General features: G+C 49.8%; 1 protein-coding gene across 1 annotated transcript; it reads left to right on the top strand.

Annotated features, from left to right (window-relative positions):
* FAM167A (family with sequence similarity 167 member A) lies at positions 1-22,305 on the top strand. Its single transcript, XM_069805568.1, has 3 exons — positions 1-931; positions 9,246-9,787; positions 19,509-22,305. The coding sequence occupies exons 2-3, from the start codon at positions 9,416-9,418 to the stop codon at positions 19,770-19,772; spliced, it is 636 nt and encodes a 211-aa protein (XP_069661669.1). The 5' UTR covers positions 1-931; positions 9,246-9,415; the 3' UTR covers positions 19,773-22,305.
* Positions 22,306-22,671: the final 366 nt, after the last annotated feature.

Here is a 22,671-nt window from a genome sequence, read left to right as displayed (position 1 = left end):
TCAGCCAGCAGCTGGGGCACATGCCTCTATCAGTCCCTCCTTGGAAGCAGTTAAAATGGTTTCCAGCCCCCCTGGGGTGACGTGGGAGCAACAGGCGCTTTCCCAGTACAACAGACAGGCAAAGGCTGGTTTCTGAGCTGGTTTCTGTCCAGGGATGGATGGTGCCAGCAAGAAAGTACTAGCCACAGTGCCCGGAGATACCCACCCCAGGGCTTCCCGGAGATGCTGATGCAGCCTTGCAAAACTCCCCTGACCCCTGGGCAAGCCGTGACATCTGGAAAACATTATCCCAATGCTCTCCCGAGTGCCAGAGGACCCCAGGCTCCTTGGAGAAGGGCTCATAGCTCTCCATGGCATGCAACGGGAACAGCTGCAGGGACACCAGCCCGGTTCGCGTCGGGAAAAGCCACAGGCTCCTTCGGGAGTCCACCAGCTCGCCGGGCATCTCCTGCAAGCCTTTTGGGTCGCTGCCCTCAATAGCACCCCTTCATCCCTGTTACCCACACCGAGGGCATCGCTCCCCCTCCTCCCTCGTTTGGGTGCTGGAGTCGGAGGCTGTTTAGGACCCAGGCTGTGCAGCTCCTCCCTTTCAGGTCTCTCTAGGGTTATTGCTTGGTGGGAGGTAGGTTCAGGGCTTGGTGGTATGAATGAAAGAGAGAGAGGAAATCTGGACTGAAAAGCTCAAACTGGAATAGCTCGCCTGTCTCCAGGCAACAGGCCTGACGCAACCACTGGAAAAAAAAAAAAAAGTCCCTTAAATAAAAAAAAAAAAACCCACTCACACACAGAGATTTCTGAAGCGAGACAAGAGAGGATGAGACAGTCTCCTGAAGGCACTGGTGACACTGCTCTGCAAATACCAACTTGGAGACCCGAGGTGGAAGGAGGGAGCCAAGATGTCCGTGCAATCTTCCCTCTGACTTGGTCCCCGGTAAGTTTGTTGCTCGCATTGGCTTGGCCATGCTGGGGCTGGCAGGGAGAACAGCCACCCTGGGGACACCCTGCTGCACCCAGGACGGGAGCTATCTGAGAGATTCCTGGTGCTAGAGGGGATCCCCGGCTTTTCTAGCCCCATGGAAAGGGGTAGCAGCAAGGACCAGGTCCCTGGGAAGCATCAGGGTGGGGGCAACGGGGACCCCATGCACCATGAAGTTCAGCACTGGGGTCTGGGGTACCTGCTACGACGTGGTAGGGCTGGGGGCTTGCATTGTGTTCACCCCCCCCCAACCACAATCTTCTGCCTTGCCAAAATCCCCTGGAGATGGCCGGCACGGTGGCTCCTTGTTGATCGGGACAGGCTGGAAATCAGGGCAGGGTTTGGGTCCTCCTTTACGATGAGGTTTGTGGATTTTGCTCTCAGCTGGGAGCGGGGCGGGGGGGTACTCACCACCTTCAGGGGGATTTTTCTGCACTGGATGAGGTGTAACAGGGAAGAGTCTGGCCAGGTTTCGGGACAATCACCTGTTGCTCCCTCTGCCCCCTCCCCGAGATTTGCAAGAGCCCTGGAAAGGTTTGTCGGTTTGTGCAGTGCAGACATAATGGGATAAAGCGTGGTGGCTTCGCAGGGCGTAGCTACCTTTGATTTTTGAAGCAGGCACTGTGTGCTGAGCAGAGCAGGTTTCCACCTGCTCAGCTCTGGCCCTTGCAGCTCATGTTAACACTGAGGGGGGGGAAAAAAAAAATAAAATCACCCAGAACTTCTTCAGAGCTCTTTAGAACAGCTAATTGCTAAAATAATACCGTCAGCCCACACCCCTACCAGCACAAACATTTGTGCAACCCCAACCAGTGTATCCCAGTGCGATGCACACCCCTGCACCCCCACCACCCGAATCGTCCAGCCAGCACCCTCTCCAGTCCGTGCAGACTGACACCTTTCCCACAACGGGCACCCACGCAGGGCTAAGGAGACCACTCCCTGTTTTCCTGTGATGCTCCCTGTATTATTCGGTCCTGCTCTGTTCTTCGGAGCTTTTCTACATCAGCGACCTCAGTGGAGGCGGGGGGGGGTAAAATGGGGGAAAACCAGGTGCCTGGTTTCCAGTGAGGAGCTGTGTCCAGCTGATTCCTTTGGCTTTGTCTGCTCATCCCCTGTATCCTAAGGACTCCCCACTTTTCAGTGGGAACAAGCCTGGTTTTGGCTGCTGTGGGTTTTTTCTCTGCCAGCCATCATTTCAGCATGCTGGGGCTGTCGCTGTTATTTGCATCTCAGGTCTCTTCTGCTTTTGAATTCCCATTGCAGTAGTACCTCTTCATGGGGGGATCTGTACGACACAAAAAAATAAAACAGAATGGGAGGGGTCTGGCATCTCCCAAGCTCTGGGCTTGCAATAGCTCCGCAGCCATTAGGTGTTTGCAAAATGTAGCAGAGACACTGCAGAAAAAAAAAAAAAATTAATAAGCAGCCTCAGAGTAACCTATCCTTTCTGGGGGAAGGGAGCGGGGGTCTGTTCACAACCAGCTCGCCTTAATTAATATTAAATAACAAAGTGCAGCTCAACATTGAGAGAAGGCAGGTCTGAGTACAGAGGTTGTATGATTATTGCTCGGGCAGCCGCCAAGGCGGGTAATTGGATGGGACGGGGAGCATGTAAAGAGGATTAGGGGATCCCTGGGGGGCTGACCCCGCTCCCACGATCACTTTAACTTGGAGCCTTGGCATCCCGAACGGGAGCTGGCCCTTGTGCTTGCCTCTGCAGAGGGTGAGCTCAGTGCTGGGCAGAATGAAGCCCAGCAAAGCCAGAATGAGGGTGGGTTTTTTTTCTGAAAACACACCCTTCTGCCTTCCATGCTGCATTTAGGGAAAAATAAGTCCCTGTGCTAGTCTCCTGGGAAGTGAGCATTTCTCAGCCTGCCCTGGCCCATTCCCAAGGAGACCCAGCCCTTCTCATTACCCTGGTTGCACAGGCACAGAGGTCCCTGCCTGCTCCATCTGCTCTTTCCTTGCTGAAATGCAGCAGTGCTTGGGGTGGCAGCAGGGAAAATAAGGGAAGGAACTGGTTCTGCCAAGCCACAGGTCCTTTGGGGGCATCTCTGGGGACAGGTTAGGCATGCCACCTCCAAGATTAGGTCCCAAAACCTGCTAGGACCCTGGGGCAGTGAATGGAGAAGCAACCCTTGCCCATAATCCATGGCTCCCTTCACCTCAACAGACCTTACCAGGAGATCACTAGGGCAGAGGGGGTGTATTCACCAAGAGCATGTAACCTTGCCTTTGCTACTGCTGCTTAATCGCTTTCCCTCTAAGAGTAATCATACCTGGTTTTGGCTGTGGGCTGAGAACACTGACCCCCTCCAGCTTCCCAGTTTGCACGTACTTCCCACTCACCGGAAGACTGGTTTGCAGGAATGCCAAATATCTGGCAATGCCCATCTTCGTGCAGGATTTCCACAGAACCGCTGGAAATGTGCTGATCAAGAGGAGTTGAGCTGGTCTGAAAATGGAGCTGCTAGGGTCCATCTGAAGCAGGCAGCAATCTCAGTCCTGCTTCCTCGCAAGCAGCCTGCTTGATTTTGTGCAGGGGATGCAGGAGGGATAAGATATAGCTAGGCAGGAAGGTACAAATGTATTTATTGAAGCAGGTTCTGACTCTGCTAGAGATGCTGGAGATCAGCCAGGGGGAAGTACCTTAGGGCAGGGAGTGTTAACTGGTCCCCCCTTATCTCTGTACTTCTGCTCAGTTCTTCTTGTCAGGCTGGTGGGTTTTCTGCAGCCCCCCACTGCTCTCCCCTCGTCCCTTCATTGCAATGTTTAGGGATCTTTCTGGAGGTCATTTGGGCAGAAGGACATGCCAGGGGGAATTCTCATCCTGCTCCAGGTCATATGTGAATGGAAAGCCTCACTTCTTCCCCTTTCCCCCATGTATCTGTGAATGCCATGTCCACATCCAAAGGGCTGAAGCAGCAGGAGCGGCTGCTTCTCCGCTGCTGCCATGAGAATCCAAGCTGTCTGGGAGGTCTTCTGGGGGTTTGTTCGTGGCACTAAATGGACGGGAATATCCAGGTGCACTCAGGATCCCATTAAGCCGGGTGCTGAGCCATATCTCAGACCACTGCGTGGGGCGGCTCTGTGACCACCTTTCCAAACCTGCAAGGGCATCACATTCTGGATCAACCCCGGGGACAATAACTTGGTCTCCTCCGTGGGCTTTTGTCATGTATTAGGCTAGAGGTCAGGTCTGTGTGTGTGTGAAGGGATGCAGCCAACATGGGCAGCCCTGCAAGGAGGCCTGAAGATAGATATGGACCTGCTCCCATGCTCGTGATGCTCAGCTTGGTCACTTCAGTGTCATCACCTTGCCCCTGGAAGAAGGGACAAGCTCACAGCCCACATGAGTGTGGGCAGGAGGTCTCCATGGGCACTATGTCCAGTGGGCACTAACTGAGGGCTCTGCCATGCATGGGCAGACCCTCTTCCATCCTGCCCCAACCGTCCTGAGCGGGCAGAGAGCATCTGATCCTGGCAGCACCAATTTCAGCAGGGACCTCTGCCCCGGAGGGAGTCCTGGCTTCAGGATCGGGCAGATCTTCAGGCTGCTGGAGTCTTCTCTTTCTGGGAGTAGGGAGGCTGAAGGTCACTTTGGGACAGGTGAGAAAGGCATTTGGGAAGCAGATCAGTTTTCTACAGGAGCAGTTTTCAGGTGCTACACAAAGGGATAGGGTGGCCAAATGCTGCATAATATAACCCAGGGAGATTTGCTCTCCTCTGAGCCAGTGGGACAGCTGGGGGAGCGATTTGCTCTCCGTCACCATACCTGGTGCGGAGCAGCATTCTGCAGCTGTGCTGCTTGGGGGGCTGCGCCAGGGGACCCCAGGGTGAGGAAGAGCCCAAGCTCACCAAAACCCCCACAGCACAGCAGCTCCCCTCCTGAGTGAGGTCATTTTGGCATGGGAAAAGGAGTTCTTTTTGCTGTGCCGAGAAGGAAAGCAAAGACAGCTCTCCCTGCACAGGGTGTGCACACTGGGCACCATTCCCCCACCTCTCGCTCCACTTCAGTATTTCTTCAGCCTGCGTGTCAGGCTCAGGACCCACTGGGACCTGCAGAGCTTGATGATGATGTTAGCAGGTGCAATTTACTCCAGGGTTTTCTTTTGTAGGGTCTAGGAGTGTTTGCATGGTCCGCAGGGTGACACCTATGCAAACCCTTGGAGCAAATGCCTTGCAAACAGTCAGGGGATCCCAAAACTCCGTGGAACATAGAGGGTGTCCCTGCACTGATTATAGCCAGAGCATGGGGACCCAGATGAGATGGAGAGACCTGAAGATACCAGACGTGAATCTCTGAAGATCCTCAGAGCTTTTTTTCCTGAAGGCCAGTTGCATGAACTGCCTACTCAGTGAGAGGGAAACTGAGGCATAAAAAGGGCTGAAGAGCTTTTTGAAGGTTATTGACAAGCCAAATCGTTACCTCTGCCTTGTTTAAACCATGCCAGAAGTGTCATCCGTGGGGTCTCCGGGCACTCCTTCATCCTGCAAAAGGGCTTCCCTCAGCCTGGGCTTTGTCTCATACTGAGGCTTTTTTTAATTCTCAGAGATTAGATGAACAGAGTAATATAAACTCTTACAATCACTGCTGCTCCTCTGCAATAAAAAATGGTATTACAGTAAGCTGAAGTCTATCTGCAATAGTGAAGGGAGAAGGATAATTTCCTCCCCACACCTCTGCCTTGGCTGATTGTTTTATTTATTCTGCTTTTTCCTTCCCATTTCTATCCTGAGTGTTTTTGCCTTCTTTTTTTTTTCTTTGTTCTCCTAGACCTCTTGCTTCCCAGCATGAGGAAAACACCGTGTGCCCTTATTTACAGCTCTGAATTTAACAGGCTGTACCTGTGCTGCCCTGGCCCAGCACACACCAACCAATGCTGCTTCATGAAAGCCTCATATTCAAAGCTGACCAGGGCACAGAGAGCTGATGGGGAACGTAGAGACGTATAAAACTTCTAAGGCATCTAAAACTCCCATAGGGTAAAAGGCTGTGCCTAGCATCATTTTGTGCAATCTCCCTTTTAACCATGAACGGAATCTGAGTTGTATTGTTATCTGTCATCAGCAACAATAAAGAGAAGCTTTTCTCACACCCCTGTACTGCTCGCCTTGCCTCCTTACCCCATCACACCTGTTTTTTCAGAGGATTTTCGTGTGGTTCTCCTGATCCCCTGCTCTAATGCATGGGCAGGGATGTCCAAGGGTGTGTGGTGGGGACAGGTCTTCTGCATCTGCTTCAGGGCTGGAGGAATGGCTGCAGTGGGAAGTTGTGGTGGCAGATTGTGCCGCTGGACCTGGTTTCTTAGAGCATAGGAAAACCCATGAGCTTCACAAGGTGTGTCTGGTGTGGGAGAGAGCAGGATTCGCATTGCTGACCTGCAACCATGCAAAAGCCAAGCCTCAGAGCATGCCATCTCCGTGAGTCTTGGCGTGGTAGGACTTCACACCCAGTCCAGTTTGACAGTGCGGCTGTTTCTCCATCCTGGTCGTGTGCTTCTGCTAATCCCTTTGCATTACAGTTTGCAGGGTAGGTCAGTTAAGCTGACTTCTCCAATGGAAACCTAACCCAAGAAAGAAATTAAAGGGGTTTTTGCTGTCTCAGTGACATGATGTGCCCTGTACCTTCAGGATCGATAGGACTCATGCAAGGGAAGGGAGAAACCCCTGAGCAAAGGGTCTTAGTAGAGGTGGGAGCAGCCCCTCACCCCATTTTGGTGCTGAACTCCTGCTACCCCTAATTAGGCACAGCATGAATGCCCTTACCCTGGCAAGTGTGATAATGAAGACAGATCAAGGGTTAATCACTTAAATTCTTTTGCACAGGCCAGCCTAGGGGGAAACTGAGCCTGGGGCAGGGAGACTGGGAGATGTCTGTTGATTTGAGCCAGAGGCCAGGCTTATTCCTGGGAATTAGGTAGCTCTCAGGCAGCAAACAGGTTTGTATTACAGCCTCACACACAGACATTTTTCACACGCTTACCAATTTCAGATCTCTTTTTCTACAGCAGATCTTTGACCCAAGTCCAAGATATTGATAGGAAATTAGAGGTGGCTCCTTTCTCTCATTTTTGAGTTTGGACAGGCTGGGGAACTGACTGCCTATTTAGGGGGTGTCCCTACAGAGTGAATGAGAGGTTTCGTGTTGCACCTGGGAGGAGGTGAAGGATGGGTTTGGATCCGTGCCGCTTTCAGGGCAGAAAAATCTAATCCCTCCAAAGCTGCTGGGAGGCAGTGACAGGGAGGCAGAGATTGCAGCGGGGTCATGACAAAGGGGATGCTCCAAACTGCTGTCCTGTTTTCATGGTCCAGTGCTGTAAATGCTAATTGAGCGTACCCAGGGCTCAAATAGCAAAGGCTTTTTCCACCCTGAGGATTTTACACATGCTGAAGACACAAGACAAAAGAGTTTGCGGGGGCTCTGCTTTGTAGCTGTGGCATTCAGAAAAGTCAGCCTTACAATAAAAATATTATCTTTGCTAGGGTTTACCAAATCCAGTAGCCCAGTGTGGAGCTGCAGCAGACTGTATTGGGATGCTGGTTTTGGTCGCCCCTAGCAATCTCCACCTCAATGGACAGAAAAAAAGCTCAGAGTTGAGGTCTTTAAAGTCATTAGGTGCTTGCCTTTATTGATTTTGGTAGGCTGGAGCTGGAGGTATGTGAAATTCATTGACGTGCCCTCAGCTCTGCAGAGCACCCGTGCAAGAGCTGGTGCAGGACCTGAGTCTGTGACAGGGCAGCCCTCTGCTTTCCCCTCCATATGAGTTATTTTTCAGGAGAATAAGGAAAATTGTTGCTGCTGCAGGCATGAGAGCTGCTGGCTTCAACCTGCTATAGTATCTGTGTTTGCTCCGGCTCACTGTAAAACTCTCATTAACATAAATAGGAGCGGGAACAAGACCGCAACATGACTAATTCTCTACCCCCAGACTGTCTGTGTGTATATTATCAACTCCTTGTTCAGCTCATGTGCCTGCACACAATTGTGGGATAAATCTTGCTCTCTGTTGGTGTTTATTTTAAATTGAATCTTCTTACTGAAAAGGTTGGAGAGGCATAATTATGGTCTGGATTTCAGAGTCACACACATCTTTGTGGGCGCAAATAGCAGGGAAAAGAATGGCTGAGTAACTCCTATTGCTGTGGTTTAGTGCATCTAGATAGAAAGCTGCATATGTCCTGGCCAGCCTTTCTGGGCACGTTACCAGGCAGGCAAAAAATATTTTGTTTTGTGTTGGACGAGTAGATGAGAGCTCTGAATCTCTTCCTAGCTCAGCCATAGATGAGCATATGACCTTGAGAAAGTCTCTTATCTGATCCCATCAGCAAATGAATGCAGAAGCTGCCTGAGCTTAACTCTTGCGAAGTTGTTTGAGTCCTCTGTCCCTCCAGGTCCCATGGTTTGGTAAACCAGCTTTGGCACGGCTTCTCTGAGTCCCCATGCGGTGGCAGGAGGAGAAGCTGGGAGGAAGCTCCTGGCTTCTCTGTGCTAGTCCTCCACCAGCGTGTTTTCAAGGGGACCATTGGGACCAGTCCCAGAGGGAAGACTGGACATGGCCAGTGATGGAAACCACAAGTCCGAGTCTCCCTCAGCACAAGCATCTGAACCCAAACCATGCCAGCATCCCAGTTACTCCCACACTTGGCTGGGGACCATGCTCCTGCCCTCAGCCTGGTGGACAGGAGGGAGCTGAATCTTATGGCTGCAGATTGGCATCTTTGGCAAACCTAGACCTAACCACAAATCTGTAAAACTGGAAAAAAGAAAAAAGAAAAAGCCACTTTTCCCAGCTCTCCTTTTGGCTCAAACTCTTGGGAGAAGTTTGGGTTGTCTTACTTCACCTGGTCCTGTTTTGCCCAAGTGGAAAGAGGTAGGTTTGCCAGCCAGGAAATCAGAAAAATGGCACGCAGAGACACCCCGACACCCAGCAACAGCCATTGCTGTCTCCAGAGGACCTCGGGTTATGTGATACAGCTCCAGAGGGGTCTGTGAACACATCCCGGCCTCTTTGGCAACCCTTTTATGGCCCCTTGAGCTAAGACTGGAGATGTAGGTAACAAGAGCTTCCCTAAAAGCCAGAGCCTGTCTGTTCCTGCCCCAAAAGCCGTCAGATAGCTGAGGTGAGGTAACACTCCCCAGGAGTACCTTGGCACTGTGCCTCTCCCAAAGCCCTCGCTCCCTCCACTGCAGCAAGAGCAGTCTCTCCCTCCTCGCACCCTTTTCCTTCTCAAACTGGAAACCAAGCCTCTGCTTTTCTTCTAGGTGTTCGTCCAGGGCTGGCACAGTGCTTGAGCAGAAGCCACCACCACCGTGGTTGTCCTCCGAGGGGCTGCGTTTGTCACGCCGCAGGAGCTGGTCCAGCCCTGAGGGTTTCCTACCTCCATCGCTGGCCCTTTGCAGCACAGCCCTATGCTGTTTGACTCCCAGAGAGGATGTCTTTACCCAAAATCCAAATAGAAGAGGCTCCGGACAGCACAGATACTGGCTCTGGAAGTGTTGCTCCTCCTGATGACCACCTAAGGAGCCTTAAGGCATTGACAGAGAAGCTGAGACTGGAGACCAGGCGCCCGTCCTACTTGGAGTGGAAGGCGAAGCTGGAGGAGCAGGCATGGAAGAGCCCCCAGCCGTCGGGAGAGGAGGAGGCGACCGAGGCCAAAAAGTCCCTGGGGGACACTGTCCCCTTGAGGAAGGTGCAGATGCATCTCAATGGGAGCCCTGCCCAGGACAAGGTGACTCTTACCTCAGGAAGAATAGGTGGCTTTGAGAGCATCGACGAAGCTTTGACGTGGCTCAGGAAAGAACTGGTAAGTGGTTTCCTGTCCCTGTTAAACAGCACACTTTTTCAAGAGGGGAAAAAAAAAAGAATGAGGAAACAAGTGACTCCTTGTTCCCACCTGCCTTCAGCCCCAGGTGAAAAGGCAACAATCAATCATTGCTTTTTCTATGGCTGGTGGGAGCAGGAACAGCCCAGGGAAGGGAAAAGGCAAATGTCAGAGCACCCATAACCTCAGAGAAGGAGCTGGGTCCATCTCAGCATCCCTGCTGGCATCCAGCAGGCTGGGGAAATATGGTAGCTTGCACTGGTCAGGACTCTTTAGCAGTTTGCTCCGTCCCCTGCTTCTCTAATTATATCTCAACACTCAGATGAATACAGCAGGTATGAATACACCATGATACACGGGCAGTGCTAGTGCAATAGCCCGTCTCTGGCGGGGATCGGGAAGAGACGCTTCGTCAGGGCTGTAGGAAGGAAGCATGACTAGATCCATCCTCTGGATCTGCCCTTGCAGCTTGTGGCTGGTGGTGGTTTAGGAACTCCCTCAGCGGAAGATTGTATACTGACCGCTGCGTTTAACAGTCATTAGCGGATCTAACCTCCAAGTGTTTGCTTAATTCCCCCGTTTTCTTTTCTTTTTTTTTTTAAACTCATAACTCTCTATAAGGTCTTGTGCTAACCTGCTTCCCCCAAGTAATTTCTGCACGGTGAGATGAAGTGCTTCCTTTTGTTTCCAACTGTTGTGGAAACCCCTTGTTCTGACCATGTAATATCTAATGAATAATATTCCTTTTTCTGTTGTATGCATGATGCCAGAACCTCATCTCAGAGCCCCTCCTCATCCAGCTCTTACATCTTCATCGTCTGTTGGCTCCTGCCTCATTAGAAGCTGGTCCACATTTCTGTCATCCTCCTACCCCAGCCTTGGGCCCTATCTTACACATATGTTTATTTCTGGTAGTTATGAACTAGTAGTTTCACAGAGAGGAAGACAAAAATGTCACACCTATGCTAGGAAAATACACAGAGCCACTGCATGGGTGCTGGAAGCTCATCTTTTATATCTTGTGTTGCTATCATGGTCTTCGGTACAAATTTGGCCTGGACCAACTAGTGCTGACCCAAGCAGCTCTCAACCCAGCTCAGGAGTCAGCACAGCCTAGGGATAATTCCCAGGAGGAAGCGTGGATGCAGCACATCTTTTCTGAAGGCCACACGAGGTCAATAGGGTGGACATGACCAGATCAGGGCAGCTGTTTTCAGGGATGGAGAATGGGCCCCGGTGCTCTTTACAAGCGTAGGAGCAAGCAGACACCAAGACCACACTTCCCAGTGATCCTTTCCTTCTCCTCACTGAAATTAAAAATCTTATTATTTGGCCCACATGACTGGAAACAACTCATGTCACGTGGCTTTGTTTCTGTTGCCTAATTGGAAGTTTGCCTATGAGTCCCACCAGCATTTGCAACTGTATTTGCAATATATTGACTGCAGCAATATTTGCAACAGCGTCCCAGGGGGCTGGGGCATCATTTGCAGTTCCGAGGCACTTGTGAAAATGTTCCTGTGCAAATGCTTTGCTTTTGATAAGCACTGAAAGTCTTTGAGGAAAGCTTCTTGTGCACAACAAGGACTAATAGTTTTTAAAAATTCTCTGCAACTTTTGCTTCAGATAATATTTATTTGTCAACTTTTTGTTGCTCTTCCTGTATACACCCAGCTAGATTGATCTCTAGAGAAGTTATTTACAGGGGTCGTTCTGGATGTCAGTTTTGGTGGTTGAGCTGTTTCTCAGGACCATGGCTTTCAGAAGGCAAGTGCAGTGCTTTCAGGAATCCAGGACTTTTAGGAAGAGCTTTGAGCTGATCTCCTAAAATCACTCAGTGCTCTGGAGAATCTCAGCTCCAGATCTGAAGCCTGAATCTGGGTCTGTACTTACATCTGTGATGCAATCTTAAATTCACAGTGCACGTGATGTAAACCCCAAATCTCAAGATGCCCAAAGACAGTAAGAAGCAGATTTTCCTTCTCAGAGCCCCAGATTTTAAAAGATTTGGTTTGTTCTTTCAGTTTCTGCCCATGATGGAAGTATAAATTGTCTCGGAGTCCGATTCTACTGTTTAGACTGGGGTGTGGTATATAAACCACCATCTGATGAAAACTAGACGTTTAAATTAAAGAAGAAAAAGGGCAAAGCAAACCCTAATTGTTCCTCACTTTCCATTTTCCTGCCTCTTAATTATACCAGTCTTTGCTGGATCTGGACGTGACTCGTAATTTAGAACAATTTCCCCAAAAGAGAGAGCATGTATTTGACTGACCACACAGCTAAATAGCAATGTTGGAGGCACTATTGTTGGGTAAGAGCTGCCAGCAAACAGTGAGAACACAGCGAGGCCATCACATCACAGGATGCTGGAACAAAAAGATGCATTTCACATTACACTTCAAGGGTGAAACCCAGTTTCTTTTCAAATAAATGAACAAGCTTCCACATATCCCAACACAGCCAAGATTTTTCCTTGTTTGTCTCCATGTTGTGATAGTAAAGCAATCAGGAAGGCTTCATAGCAGGATATGGTTACATCTAAGTTTATCTATTTATTTAAGGCAGGAGCCAAAGCCAGAAAGGGCAGCATCCCTCAGACAACACCCTGCTTGGGGCAACCAGGCAGGACACCAGCACCCCACACCTTGGGCAATTAATCCTTCTGGTCTGATTTAACGTAGGAGACCACAGATGTGTGAACACCGCGCAACCCAGCCTTGCCCCAAGCAAGTTTTGAGTATCCCGGGCAGCTTTCTGCAGACCATCCAAAAATGATCCAGTAGTCATAATTAGGGTGAAATCTGCCTCCACCACGCTGTCCTCTGCTGCAGGGTGAATTCTCCCCGACTCTCCACAGACCTTCATGAGAAGTCAGTTTAGAGTATGTAGGATTCATCTATCCAACAAAAGGGCAAAAACTGCTGTATGTGGAGTTTTCTATCCAGGAAAGAAGTACACCAGCCCGGGTCCTTACTGAATGAAACACAACGATGCAGGGTGGGCAGCTCCATCACCATCACTCTGTGCAACCCTCTTCACAGCTACCAGCGTGTTTAGGCTGGGTTATTTCAATAGCATGGCCCCAGCATGGTTTTGGCTCGTACCAGTTAGCACCCTGCCAAACAGTTAAAGCTTCAGGAGTTTGCACATGCTGGAGACTGTTCCTAACAGACAATTTGTACGGGACCACCCAATTTTGGAATTAACTCTATCCCAGCCAAAACCAGTAGATGCAGCAAAATGAATTTAGTAGTATGTATATGACCAAACTTTTCCTTGGCCATGGTGCTACAGAACAGGCCATGGCATGGGTTAGTTTCTTGGTCAAGTAATAGTCCAGGAATGCCTAGCTTTAAAATTAAAGTTACCTGTAAAATCTGAAGCATTACTCCCAGTTCACACAAAAGGGGTCATCTAATGCTGCAAGGAATTTGCCTCTGTGTCTCCAGAGTCTGCTCTGCTTCAGGCTCAGCCAGGTTCAGGCTCCTCATGTTCAGAAGTGAAGGACAAACCCAAGGTCTTACTGTGCATCTGCTGATCTTGGTTTTTCACCCCACATGACCTGTCCCAGGACCTGATTCCGTACACCAAGTCCTGGCCCTCATTTATAGGACTGACATATGCCCACTGAGCTCCAGCCAGCCGCGTCAGCTGGGACCTGCTGAGAATCTGGCCCCGAGAAGGTGATTTATTCAGACATGCAAACTCCTGCTCTTGTTTTTGTGCCGAGAGGCTCTGCGTAGGTGCACGAGCAAATTGCAGCAGTCAGCATGTGCTGAACCGCCCCGGGGCTGGAGCGCTTCCCTCCCCAACTCCTCCTGCCTCTTCTTTGCCCTCGTGTTTGCCTTTGTGCTGTCAAGTGTGACTGCTCTTCATCAATGCTGAAAGTAAAGCCATTACCAGCCAGGGTATGGTGACAGACCCAAGGATCAGACTGCTCAGACTCTACTTTCCTCTTTGTTTTTGAAATTCGTCAGGTTTTACAAGTTGTAAAATTAAGCCCTCAAAGTCCTCTTCCTCTTAAATGTGGTTAAAGAACAATGACATCTTAGAACTGGGACACCTTAGGACAGTTCTGACTTTGTCCCAGTAGGAAAATACATTTTCCATCTCAAATTCACCAGTCTTTGGCACTAAAATCTAAGGTGTGTGAGCCAGAATGCAGGAAAGACTCTTGAAAAGGGACAAAAATGTCTGATGCGCTCTCCTGGGAAATCGTAAAACACCTATGTCCTGTTGGTCAGACATTTACTATTAAATATTAACTGCTATTAACTCCATTAGGGATACTGATATTGGCTGAACAAGTACTTAAGTGAACTTAAAAGATGCAGCACCAAAACAGTGTTGACATGAGCCTCGTTGCAGATTGCTCTGTGGTTGTTGGGAAGTGAAGAGAAGGAGAAGGAGTTTAGAGCATGGATATGGTGATGGAGACTGGCCTGTGTTGGGAGCCCTCTGCTACATAGCAGGTCCAGGAAGGATTTGTCTTTATTTGTATTTAAAGCAGTGAAAGGACACGGGGAAGGCACCAGTGTGGGGTCATCTCTACTGTTAAATTGCTAGAACCAGAGCACAGTTTAGGAGTTATCACAGAACAGGACCATCCCCAAGGGGCAGTTTGGGTGCAGCCACCCTGTTTTGGAGAGAGGGAGTTTCATGGGGTGGTTGTGGATTTATGAGTGCAGCAGATATGTAACTGCAGCTCTGAGAAATTATATGCTCTTCTCCTGTGTAAGCGCATGTGTATTTGTCCTAGGTACGCCATTCCCAATCCTGAAAGCATTTTAGCACCCCTTAAGTTAAAAAAAAAAACAGATGTAACTACCTCCCTCAGGAAAGGTAATAGGAGGATTAATTCTGAGGGAGTCAACACTGAAGAAGGGTGAGATTTGGGACCCACATCAGGCTTTGCATGTGTCAGCTGGCAAAGTTATCCCAAACTTTGGTGGTGTGTAACTCCCGGGCACTGCAGGAGATGAGATACCTCGTTTGGGGCTGCGGGTTGTACCACAAGGGTGTGAGCATCTAAAATTATCCATGGCAGGGTGGCATCTAAGCACCTTTGAAGATGAAGCCTCAAACCAAAACACAGACTTAACTGCCTTCTCTGAAGTGTTTGGCAAGGGTCTAATAACTGGCCTGTGCTTCTCCGTGCTTGAATCCAAGCGGCTGCACTTAGTTAGGAAAGCATCAGTTTGGATTTAAGTTTCTTTTGATCCTTTGGAAATAAAAAGGACTAGCCCCGTGGGAGAAGCTGCTCCTCCACAGACCATCACCCTGAGCTTCATGGACCACAGACTGGGACTCTGTCCATGGGACACTTCTCTTTTGGGAAGAGGTCCAAGGAGCTTCACACCTCCCTGCCATGAGGTGCTCCCTGCTGATACATCCCCCCATAGCAATGCAGGGAGAAGATGGACCGCTGGCAATGGGAACGTTATTGGTCTTTCTGTCTGTGACCATATGGTTAAGGCAAACTTGAAGACAAGTCTGGGCTACACTCTCAGCTACTTCTAGTTATTCGGGCTAAGCCACCTAGACTGGACAACAGCCAAGGATGCATCCAAAGCTTTCTCTCCCTCCCCATATTAAACACCCCTGAGAGACTCTGAGGCTCAATCCAAACAGAAAATCCTTCCCGGGTTCATAAAATTCTGTGGTCCAGCTTTGTAATTCAGTCTAGCAGTTGCAGTAGCTCATCTGCCAGGAAGGACCTGAGTTTGGTTCCCCCTCCCACCCAAGGAAATTCAAACCAGCAGCCTGTCCATCCCAACAGCATGCTCCAAACATGCAGATGAAAGGCAGCTCTTTGCCTGCTGGAGCTGGGCGCGCAGAAAGAGGCAAAGTGTGTTAAAAAGTGGTTTGTGCGAGCAAGACGTACCTAAGGGTCTTACTGCATTTGGCACGTGAGACTCGAAGGAAGCAAAACGCATGGCTTCTGCTGGGTGCTCCCCATGGGTTTGTCCAGGACATTGCACAGAGTGTGTGGGATGAACTGGTGCGTTGAGTTACTTTGTGGTGACTGGCCCTGTGGGTGAACTGTGTAAACCGAAAACCCACAGCTTCCCATGATGTGGCCCCTGTAATCCCATTATTTCTTTCCAGGAAGCTTTGTGGAGCTCTGCTGACCCGACAGCGCTCCTTTTAAAAAGAGATCATTCATCATTTCTAGCGATGGTTTGGTCCTCAGCATTGGACGGATTGAATGTTTCTAGTACTCATGAGGAGCCTTGGGGAAAGGGAAGGAGACTGAGGATTTCTGGGTTCTGACCCAAATTCTGCTAATATTCTGGGTGGTTTTGAACAAAGCAGGGTTTAATGGGACAAGTCCATGGAGGGAGGACAGGGTGTTTGCATCTCAAGCCAAGTCCCAGTGATGAGTGGGAAGAATGAGAGAGGCCATGCCCTACAGAGCAGCCCACCCTTCCTGCCCACAGTGGGGCCTTTCAGGCTCTTCCTCCTGCCCGGTTGTCACCCCACAGACCTACCTTCATGGGACCTGTCACCATGCAAGGAGCTCCCAAGCCCTTGGGAAGAGAACGCAGGCTCCCAAGGGGCACAAGCAGTGACAGCCCTCATCCCTTATGCCATCTCCTCATTGTGCTCAACCATTGCCAGGCTTTGTCCCTCACCCATCTACCTTTCTTTTTTGGAGGACAGAAGAGGGTTTTATCCCCCTGGGAAAGCCTTGACTGATGGTGCACATCTGACAGGTCACCCTTGGTTCCCTGGTCAGCCTCAGAGCACAGCCAGGCAGGGCTGTGTCTAAGATGGTGTTACAGCCTAGGTGATCAACGTGGGTGGGTGGTGGTTTTGTCCCATGCCACGTTGCCCCCACCCTACAGGCCACGTGGCTGTGGAAGAGGCCGGTTCGGCAAATACCAGGGTCAGAAAGTCCGATGGAGGTAAGGAAGGGTGACTGGAGATTGAGCACCTGAAGGACATACCCTGGAGAGCTTTGTCTTCCAGCTTGCATGAAATCAAGACAGCTTCCTCAAAAGACAGGGAAAGTAAGAACCGGTCAAAAGTGGAAAGCTGGCTTGCGAGGGAAAGATAGCAATCTCCAACTCACATCCCTCTCCACAATGGCCTGGTAATTTATTTTTAAACCCTTTTTGGTGGCGGCTTTTTTTTTTTATTCCACATTCCTCAAAGCATTTAATGAAAGTATTTGTTGACATTTCTTGTGTAGCTTGATAAACTGACAAGAAAGAACGACCAAGGGTCAGTTCAATAATGCCCACGATTGCCTTCCTGATAAAATGTCGAGTTGCAGCATTCATTGTGAAACAGGGAAAAATATCGACAGAATGAATTTTTTTTCATTGCAACCCACGTGGGAGAAGAAAAACCTGCCGAGTGGCATTACTCTGCTGGGGGCACAGGCTACGAGGTCTGAAAGGAAATAGTGGTTTTTTGAAGAAGGCAAATGGCCACAACCCTTCCAACAATTCAAGAGAAATTTCACGAGAGAGAGAGAGAGAGAGGGAGAGATTCACTCTGAGATTTGTACCAAGGTGACTTAATCCTCTCCAGGCAACCAAGCTGGAGTCCAACTGCTGGCTGAGAGCACCAGGCAGGGTCCTCCAGGGCACCTCCATGGTGCAGGAGTGAGAAAAGCCTTGCTTGGCTTGGATTAACTTTCATTATACTCATGTCAGCTCCTGGCTTAGGCTCTGAGCACAGCATTGCAAAGGGCTTCCTGACAGCCACAGAAAACAGCTGGAGCAGAGCCAGGCTTCCCTCCAAGCCCTTCAACCTCCTGAGGTGGCTGCTTCATCTTGCTGTGAGACTGGCAATGCTGCAAGGGGGGATCCCAGTGTCTTTGGAGGTATTGCCTGGAGGAGGAGGGATTATGCCACAAGCTAGAGCAGCCCCGAGACTGCTCTGGTTGACAGCCTTGTTGCAGCAGCCCATGAATAAGGCATTAGAAAGATCTCACGTAGAAATACAAGGGCCACCTGCGGACCGTCCCCAGGGGAAATTTCCCTCCTTCCTTCCCTTCTGCAGTTTCATGTACAAGCCACTAGCTCAGGAATAAATTTATCCCCCATCCCCAGAGCTACATCTGTACTTGTAAACTAAACAGCTCATTTTCAGGCCTGTAGGCAAACTGGTATGGTTTGGCCATGTCCATGCTGTTAAAATCCAGGCAAGGTGGCTGTATCCCAAATGCCTACTGAGGATGAATCCCTCTGCGTTAACTCCTGAAGAGTGCCTGCAGGGAATTGCTTAGGACCATGAGAGCTGGTCACAGCTCAAAGGATGCCAGGATCTTGCTTGCAATCAAGTGGAGAGACTTTGTTGTAATGCACTATTATTTAATGTATTGCTACAGATGTAGTCTGGGTCTGTTTCTGAGCTTGTGCAAACCACAGGGAGCCAAGAAACTAGTGATGCAAATGAAAGGAGTGAGGTAAAGGATGGGGTCAGGACAGCTCCACAGTGCAGCTGGAGATGAGCTCAGGGCATCGTCTCATGCACTGAGAAGCTGGTGAGGACAGGACACACCTGGGACACATTGGGAGGGAAAAAAAAAAACAAAACAAAGAAAATAAATCAGGAGCCTTGGTGCCAAGGGGCTCCTTCCACTGCCAGTTCATGTCCTGCAATGGAGGCAACACCAGGGAAAGAGGCAGGACATCTCATGAGGGCAGATGTAGGACTATTTTCCAGCCAGTTTTGCTCCCTCTTTGTTTCCAGCACTTAAAGAGAGATTTAAGCCACAAAGTTTGCTAAGAGCTGTTCAGCTTCTCTCCCACTGCTCTCTTTGAGGCTTTTGTGGTTTGTTGCTTTTCTGCGAGGAGGGATTTGGGGTGAGACGTGGGGATTGTCTTCTTGGCTTCTGCTGTTCTAGCTCTGCCTGCTTCTGTTCCCCAGACAAAGGCTGATTCTTGCACCAAGTGTTCACCTCCTTCCTTCATCACCCCCAATATCCTGTGGCAATAAATTCTCTGCTTAATTATGAGTTGGAATTAAAAAAAAAAAAAGCAGCTCTTTTCTTTCATCACTTCTGAATCTTCCACCTTCCAAAGTTAGGAGCCGGGGGAGGAAAAAAAACCTCTGAAACACTTAGCTCATTAGCCTGCAGGATAGTTGTTCTCTCTCTTGTGGGAAACCATGGAGGTCCCATCCTGTGAGCCACTTCAAATCAGCGAGATAAGCCACGGGGGATGTGGAGGACCACGTTCCTGGCTGTCGTGAACCAGCTCTGATTTATGCAGGCTGGAAACCCAGGCCAAGTAGTTGGGGATTGGTTCTCTGGGGTTCTTTTAATTGGTCCTTTCCCCCTCTAATTGCTCCTTCTCACTGTGGCTGCTCCCTTATGAGCAAAATTAATTTGGGCTTTGCTTAAGGTTGAGATGGAGGCTCTGAAGCCTGCACTGACAGATACCCAGCCAACAGCTTTGGCATGGCTGGTTTTAATTCCAGTTTCCAGGTGCTCCTGAAAACCTGAGCAGTCTCAGGCTTCCTGAATGCTAAAAATTCACCGTCCTAAACCAGTATTTGACTGGGATGCATTGCTGGCTTGGAAGACCCCTTTCTCTCCCAGTTCTTTGCAATGGTGTAGCATCTCTAGATGAGTTACATTTCCAACGATTTGGTGCAGCCTCTAGCAGGGAGCGGCACAATGAGGACATTTGCTGTGCCCTTGCCAATACCTTCTTCCCTCCCCACCCTCCATCTTGTGTTTCAGGCAGAAATGCGCCTGCAGGACCAGCAGCTGGCGAGGCAGCTCATGCGCCTTCGCAGCGACATCAACAAGCTGAAGATCGAGCAGACCTGCCACCTGCACCAGCGCATGCTCAACGACGCCACGTACGAGCTGGAGGAGAGGGATGAGCTCTCCGACCTCTTCTGTGACTTCCCCCTCGTGAGCTCCTTCAGCCTCTCCACACCGCTCAAGCTCATCGGGGTCACCAAGATGAACATCAACTCCCGACGGTTCTCGCTGTGTTGAAGGGGGGAAGAAGAGGGAAGGATGGGGGAGAAAGAGAGAGGACTGGGCAATGCCAGGGCTCTCTCCGCCTGACGGCTGGGCAAAAAGAGGCCAAAGAGGAGCAGAGGGAACAGGAGCAAACAGAACCCACAGCTGGTCTTGGTGGCAGGGTAGAGCAGCAGAGCTGGGCACTGAGATGGCCCAGAGATGCTCTTTGAGAAGACAGCACCTGCATGGAGGAAGTGTGGAGAGCATCTGAACCCACCACGTGCACTTAGCTTGCTCCTTTGCAAAGTCCCTTCTCCTTCTCTTCCCCCCACGGTAGCTAAGAGGACACAGCTCCAGTGTGGCTGGTTGTACTCAGAATCAAAGGAGGGGGGGCAAAGATCAGCCACAAAGCAAAGCAAAATCCCTTTTCCCTTCCCCTTTACCTCCTACCAGGCTAGAGCCGTCTCTTCAGAAAATAAGTCACTCTCCTCCATGGATGTCTCCTTGGGCATCAATCCTCAGCCTCTGCTGGCACAAGCACAGGTCCATGGGGCTATTTCAGGTGGGAAGCTGATTTCCAGTGGAAAGGAGCCCTCCCAGCAGGTGAGGGACCATGGGTTAAATGCTATACAGCCCCAAGAAGTGGTGAGAAGATGTGTTTGTTGACTTGCTCCATTGAGTCAAGGGTATTCTAGCTTAATTTTGCCTGTGGTATAGATTATGGACAGATCATGGGTATATTTATATAGGGACTCCAGCCGGCCAGAAGTTGCCTGTGTGCCCTAGAAATTATACCCAGAGCAATACGTGTTTCTGATCTTGCTGTCAGCAGTGGCCACAAGACACCGTGTGGTTACCCCTGCAAGCAGTAAGGCAAAGGAGGTAACTTACACCCAAGACATCTCATATCAGAGAAATCACCCCAGGCTGACATTCCCCCAACAGCAGCACCAGCAAATCCTGGATCCTCTGTAGCAACACACATCCATCAGCGGAACGAACTTCAAGAGGAGAAGAGGGACTTTTGTGTAATGAACAAACATAAAGTGTGGCTATAAAATTAAAGGGAGAAATTATGCTGTGATGAGCTTCGGACCTGCAGCAAACACATGGGATTCCCTCCCTGCTTGGCAGTATGTAAGATGGATGCTGTTATTTTCTTGCCTTTCAGTGCACACAGCTGCACACGTGCCTGTACGGCAGAGACACCCGTGGTCTAGCCCAGCAAGGGCAGGGACTCAAGAGGTCTAGCCATTGCAATCTTGGGACACCCAAGTCTAGAGGGAGCGCGGGTGCCTCTAGGCTCTCCCTCCTGTGCCGACACTGCTCCTGACCGTGTCAGAGTGGTACAATCTCTCAACCCATCGCCCCAGCCCAGCTCTGCTCTCTGCCACGCGCCTGAGCAGAGAGCTCTGCAGCTGAATGAACGTGACTGTGTCCACGCAGCACCAGCCCAAGCCCTGGCAACGAGCAGAAGATGCAAGCCAGCGCTGGGCTGAAAGCCGTGTGGCTGTGTTGATGTGCCTGTACCTGACTGTGTCTGTAAGCTGTGTGTGTGTGCATAAGTTGTTGTGTGTGTGCATGTGAGCCCGCAGGATGCCTCTCTCAGGAGGTTGAGTGGTGGACCCAAGTCTTTGTTCCCAAACGTGTCATGAACCAGAATCTGATGAGACTCTGCCGTGCCTGGGAAGATGCAATGAGGCTTCAAGACTTGGGGTTTCCACAGAGAGCTTAGGTCCATGCAGAGAAGACAAATAATTCATCTGCCTCCACAGGTGTCCATGGGAGGAACAAATTAACATCACAAAGGGGTTCATAGCCACATGGGGCTGGGGACTGGAAGGGGACTCTGGAGCTCAGTTCTGTCCTCTATCTCCCATAGTACGTAACCCCTCGGTGATGCCTCCCCCTCCGCTTCAAAGCTCACTGAGTATCATTTCTTTCTGCTAAGGAAGGAGGTATTTTGGGTACTGGAGCTCTGTCTATACCAGTAAGTTAATCAGTGCCATGCCTGAGTGCTGAATCTTGTGCTGCCCAGGCACTGAAGGTTTAATTGGGTTGTGGCCAGACTGTCAGTTGGCCTCTGGACAAGACAACCAGCCATGATGCCATTTAGTTTACTAGTAGAGAAATGGCCTTATTTCCCCATGGACATCCTGAAAAAGAAAAAAAACCACCTCATCAAAATTCTATTTACTTTTTTAATAATAAAAAAATATCAATTCATGTCCCACATGTTGATTTTCAGAGGCATTTTCAAGCAAAAGATAGCAATGATGACTTTCTGGAGAAAATAATGCCTTGGAAGAGGGGGACTGCATCTCTCTAGGATCAACTAGAGTCGACTGTAGGGTGGACCTGCCTTTGGGCTCTTGTCTGGTAGCCAAATGCAGGAGGTTAGTACAAGCACAGTCTTAGGAGGTCATTATATGTGACATTAGAAATATCAGACGTCTGGGTTCCAGACATGTATTTTCTGCATTAAGTGGAATGGGGGATGGTTATAACTGCCAGCTGTTCGTTGAAATGCACAATTTTTTAATTATAAAATTATGTCTGTATTGATTTCTGCCTCTGGTCTCTCACTGTGTTCAGTGGCTCCAGGTGTGTCTGGAGAGCGGTCAGGGAAGCACCAGTCTAGCGTGTTCAAGGTTTACAGGTGTGCAAGGTTTCCACTCAGGTTTTTCTATCTGCACACATCACTGGGACACCCCTATGGCTCCATCAGCAATTGCTCCACCTTGCAGTCTGGAGGAGATAGGAAGAACTTAAGGTGGGAGCACTTATTACGTATTTGGACAAAAGTGTGCAGGGAAGAAGGCCAAAAAAGGAATAATCCCCACTCTTTTATGTTAGGTGCTGTTTTGTTAGTCAGCCACTGAGTCAAAGTGGGTCCAGGCACTTAAAAATATATCAGGCTAGGGAAGAAAAA

This window comes from Haliaeetus albicilla, chromosome 18 (assembly GCF_947461875.1).
Source record: "Haliaeetus albicilla chromosome 18, bHalAlb1.1, whole genome shotgun sequence".
NCBI classification, from domain to species: domain Eukaryota; kingdom Metazoa; phylum Chordata; class Aves; order Accipitriformes; family Accipitridae; genus Haliaeetus; species Haliaeetus albicilla.
Note: the sequence above shows the minus strand (reverse complement) of the source record. Positions and strands in the feature narration are given on the sequence as shown.

Coding starts and splice junctions, on each gene's coding strand:
- FAM167A (XM_069805568.1), top strand. CDS start 9,416: ATGTCTTTACCCAAAATCCAAATAGAAGAGGCTCCGGACAGCACAGAT. Junction 9,788..19,508: donor CGTGGCTCAGGAAAGAACTG/GTAAGTGGTTTC, acceptor CTTGTGTTTCAG/GCAGAAATGCGCCTGCAGGA.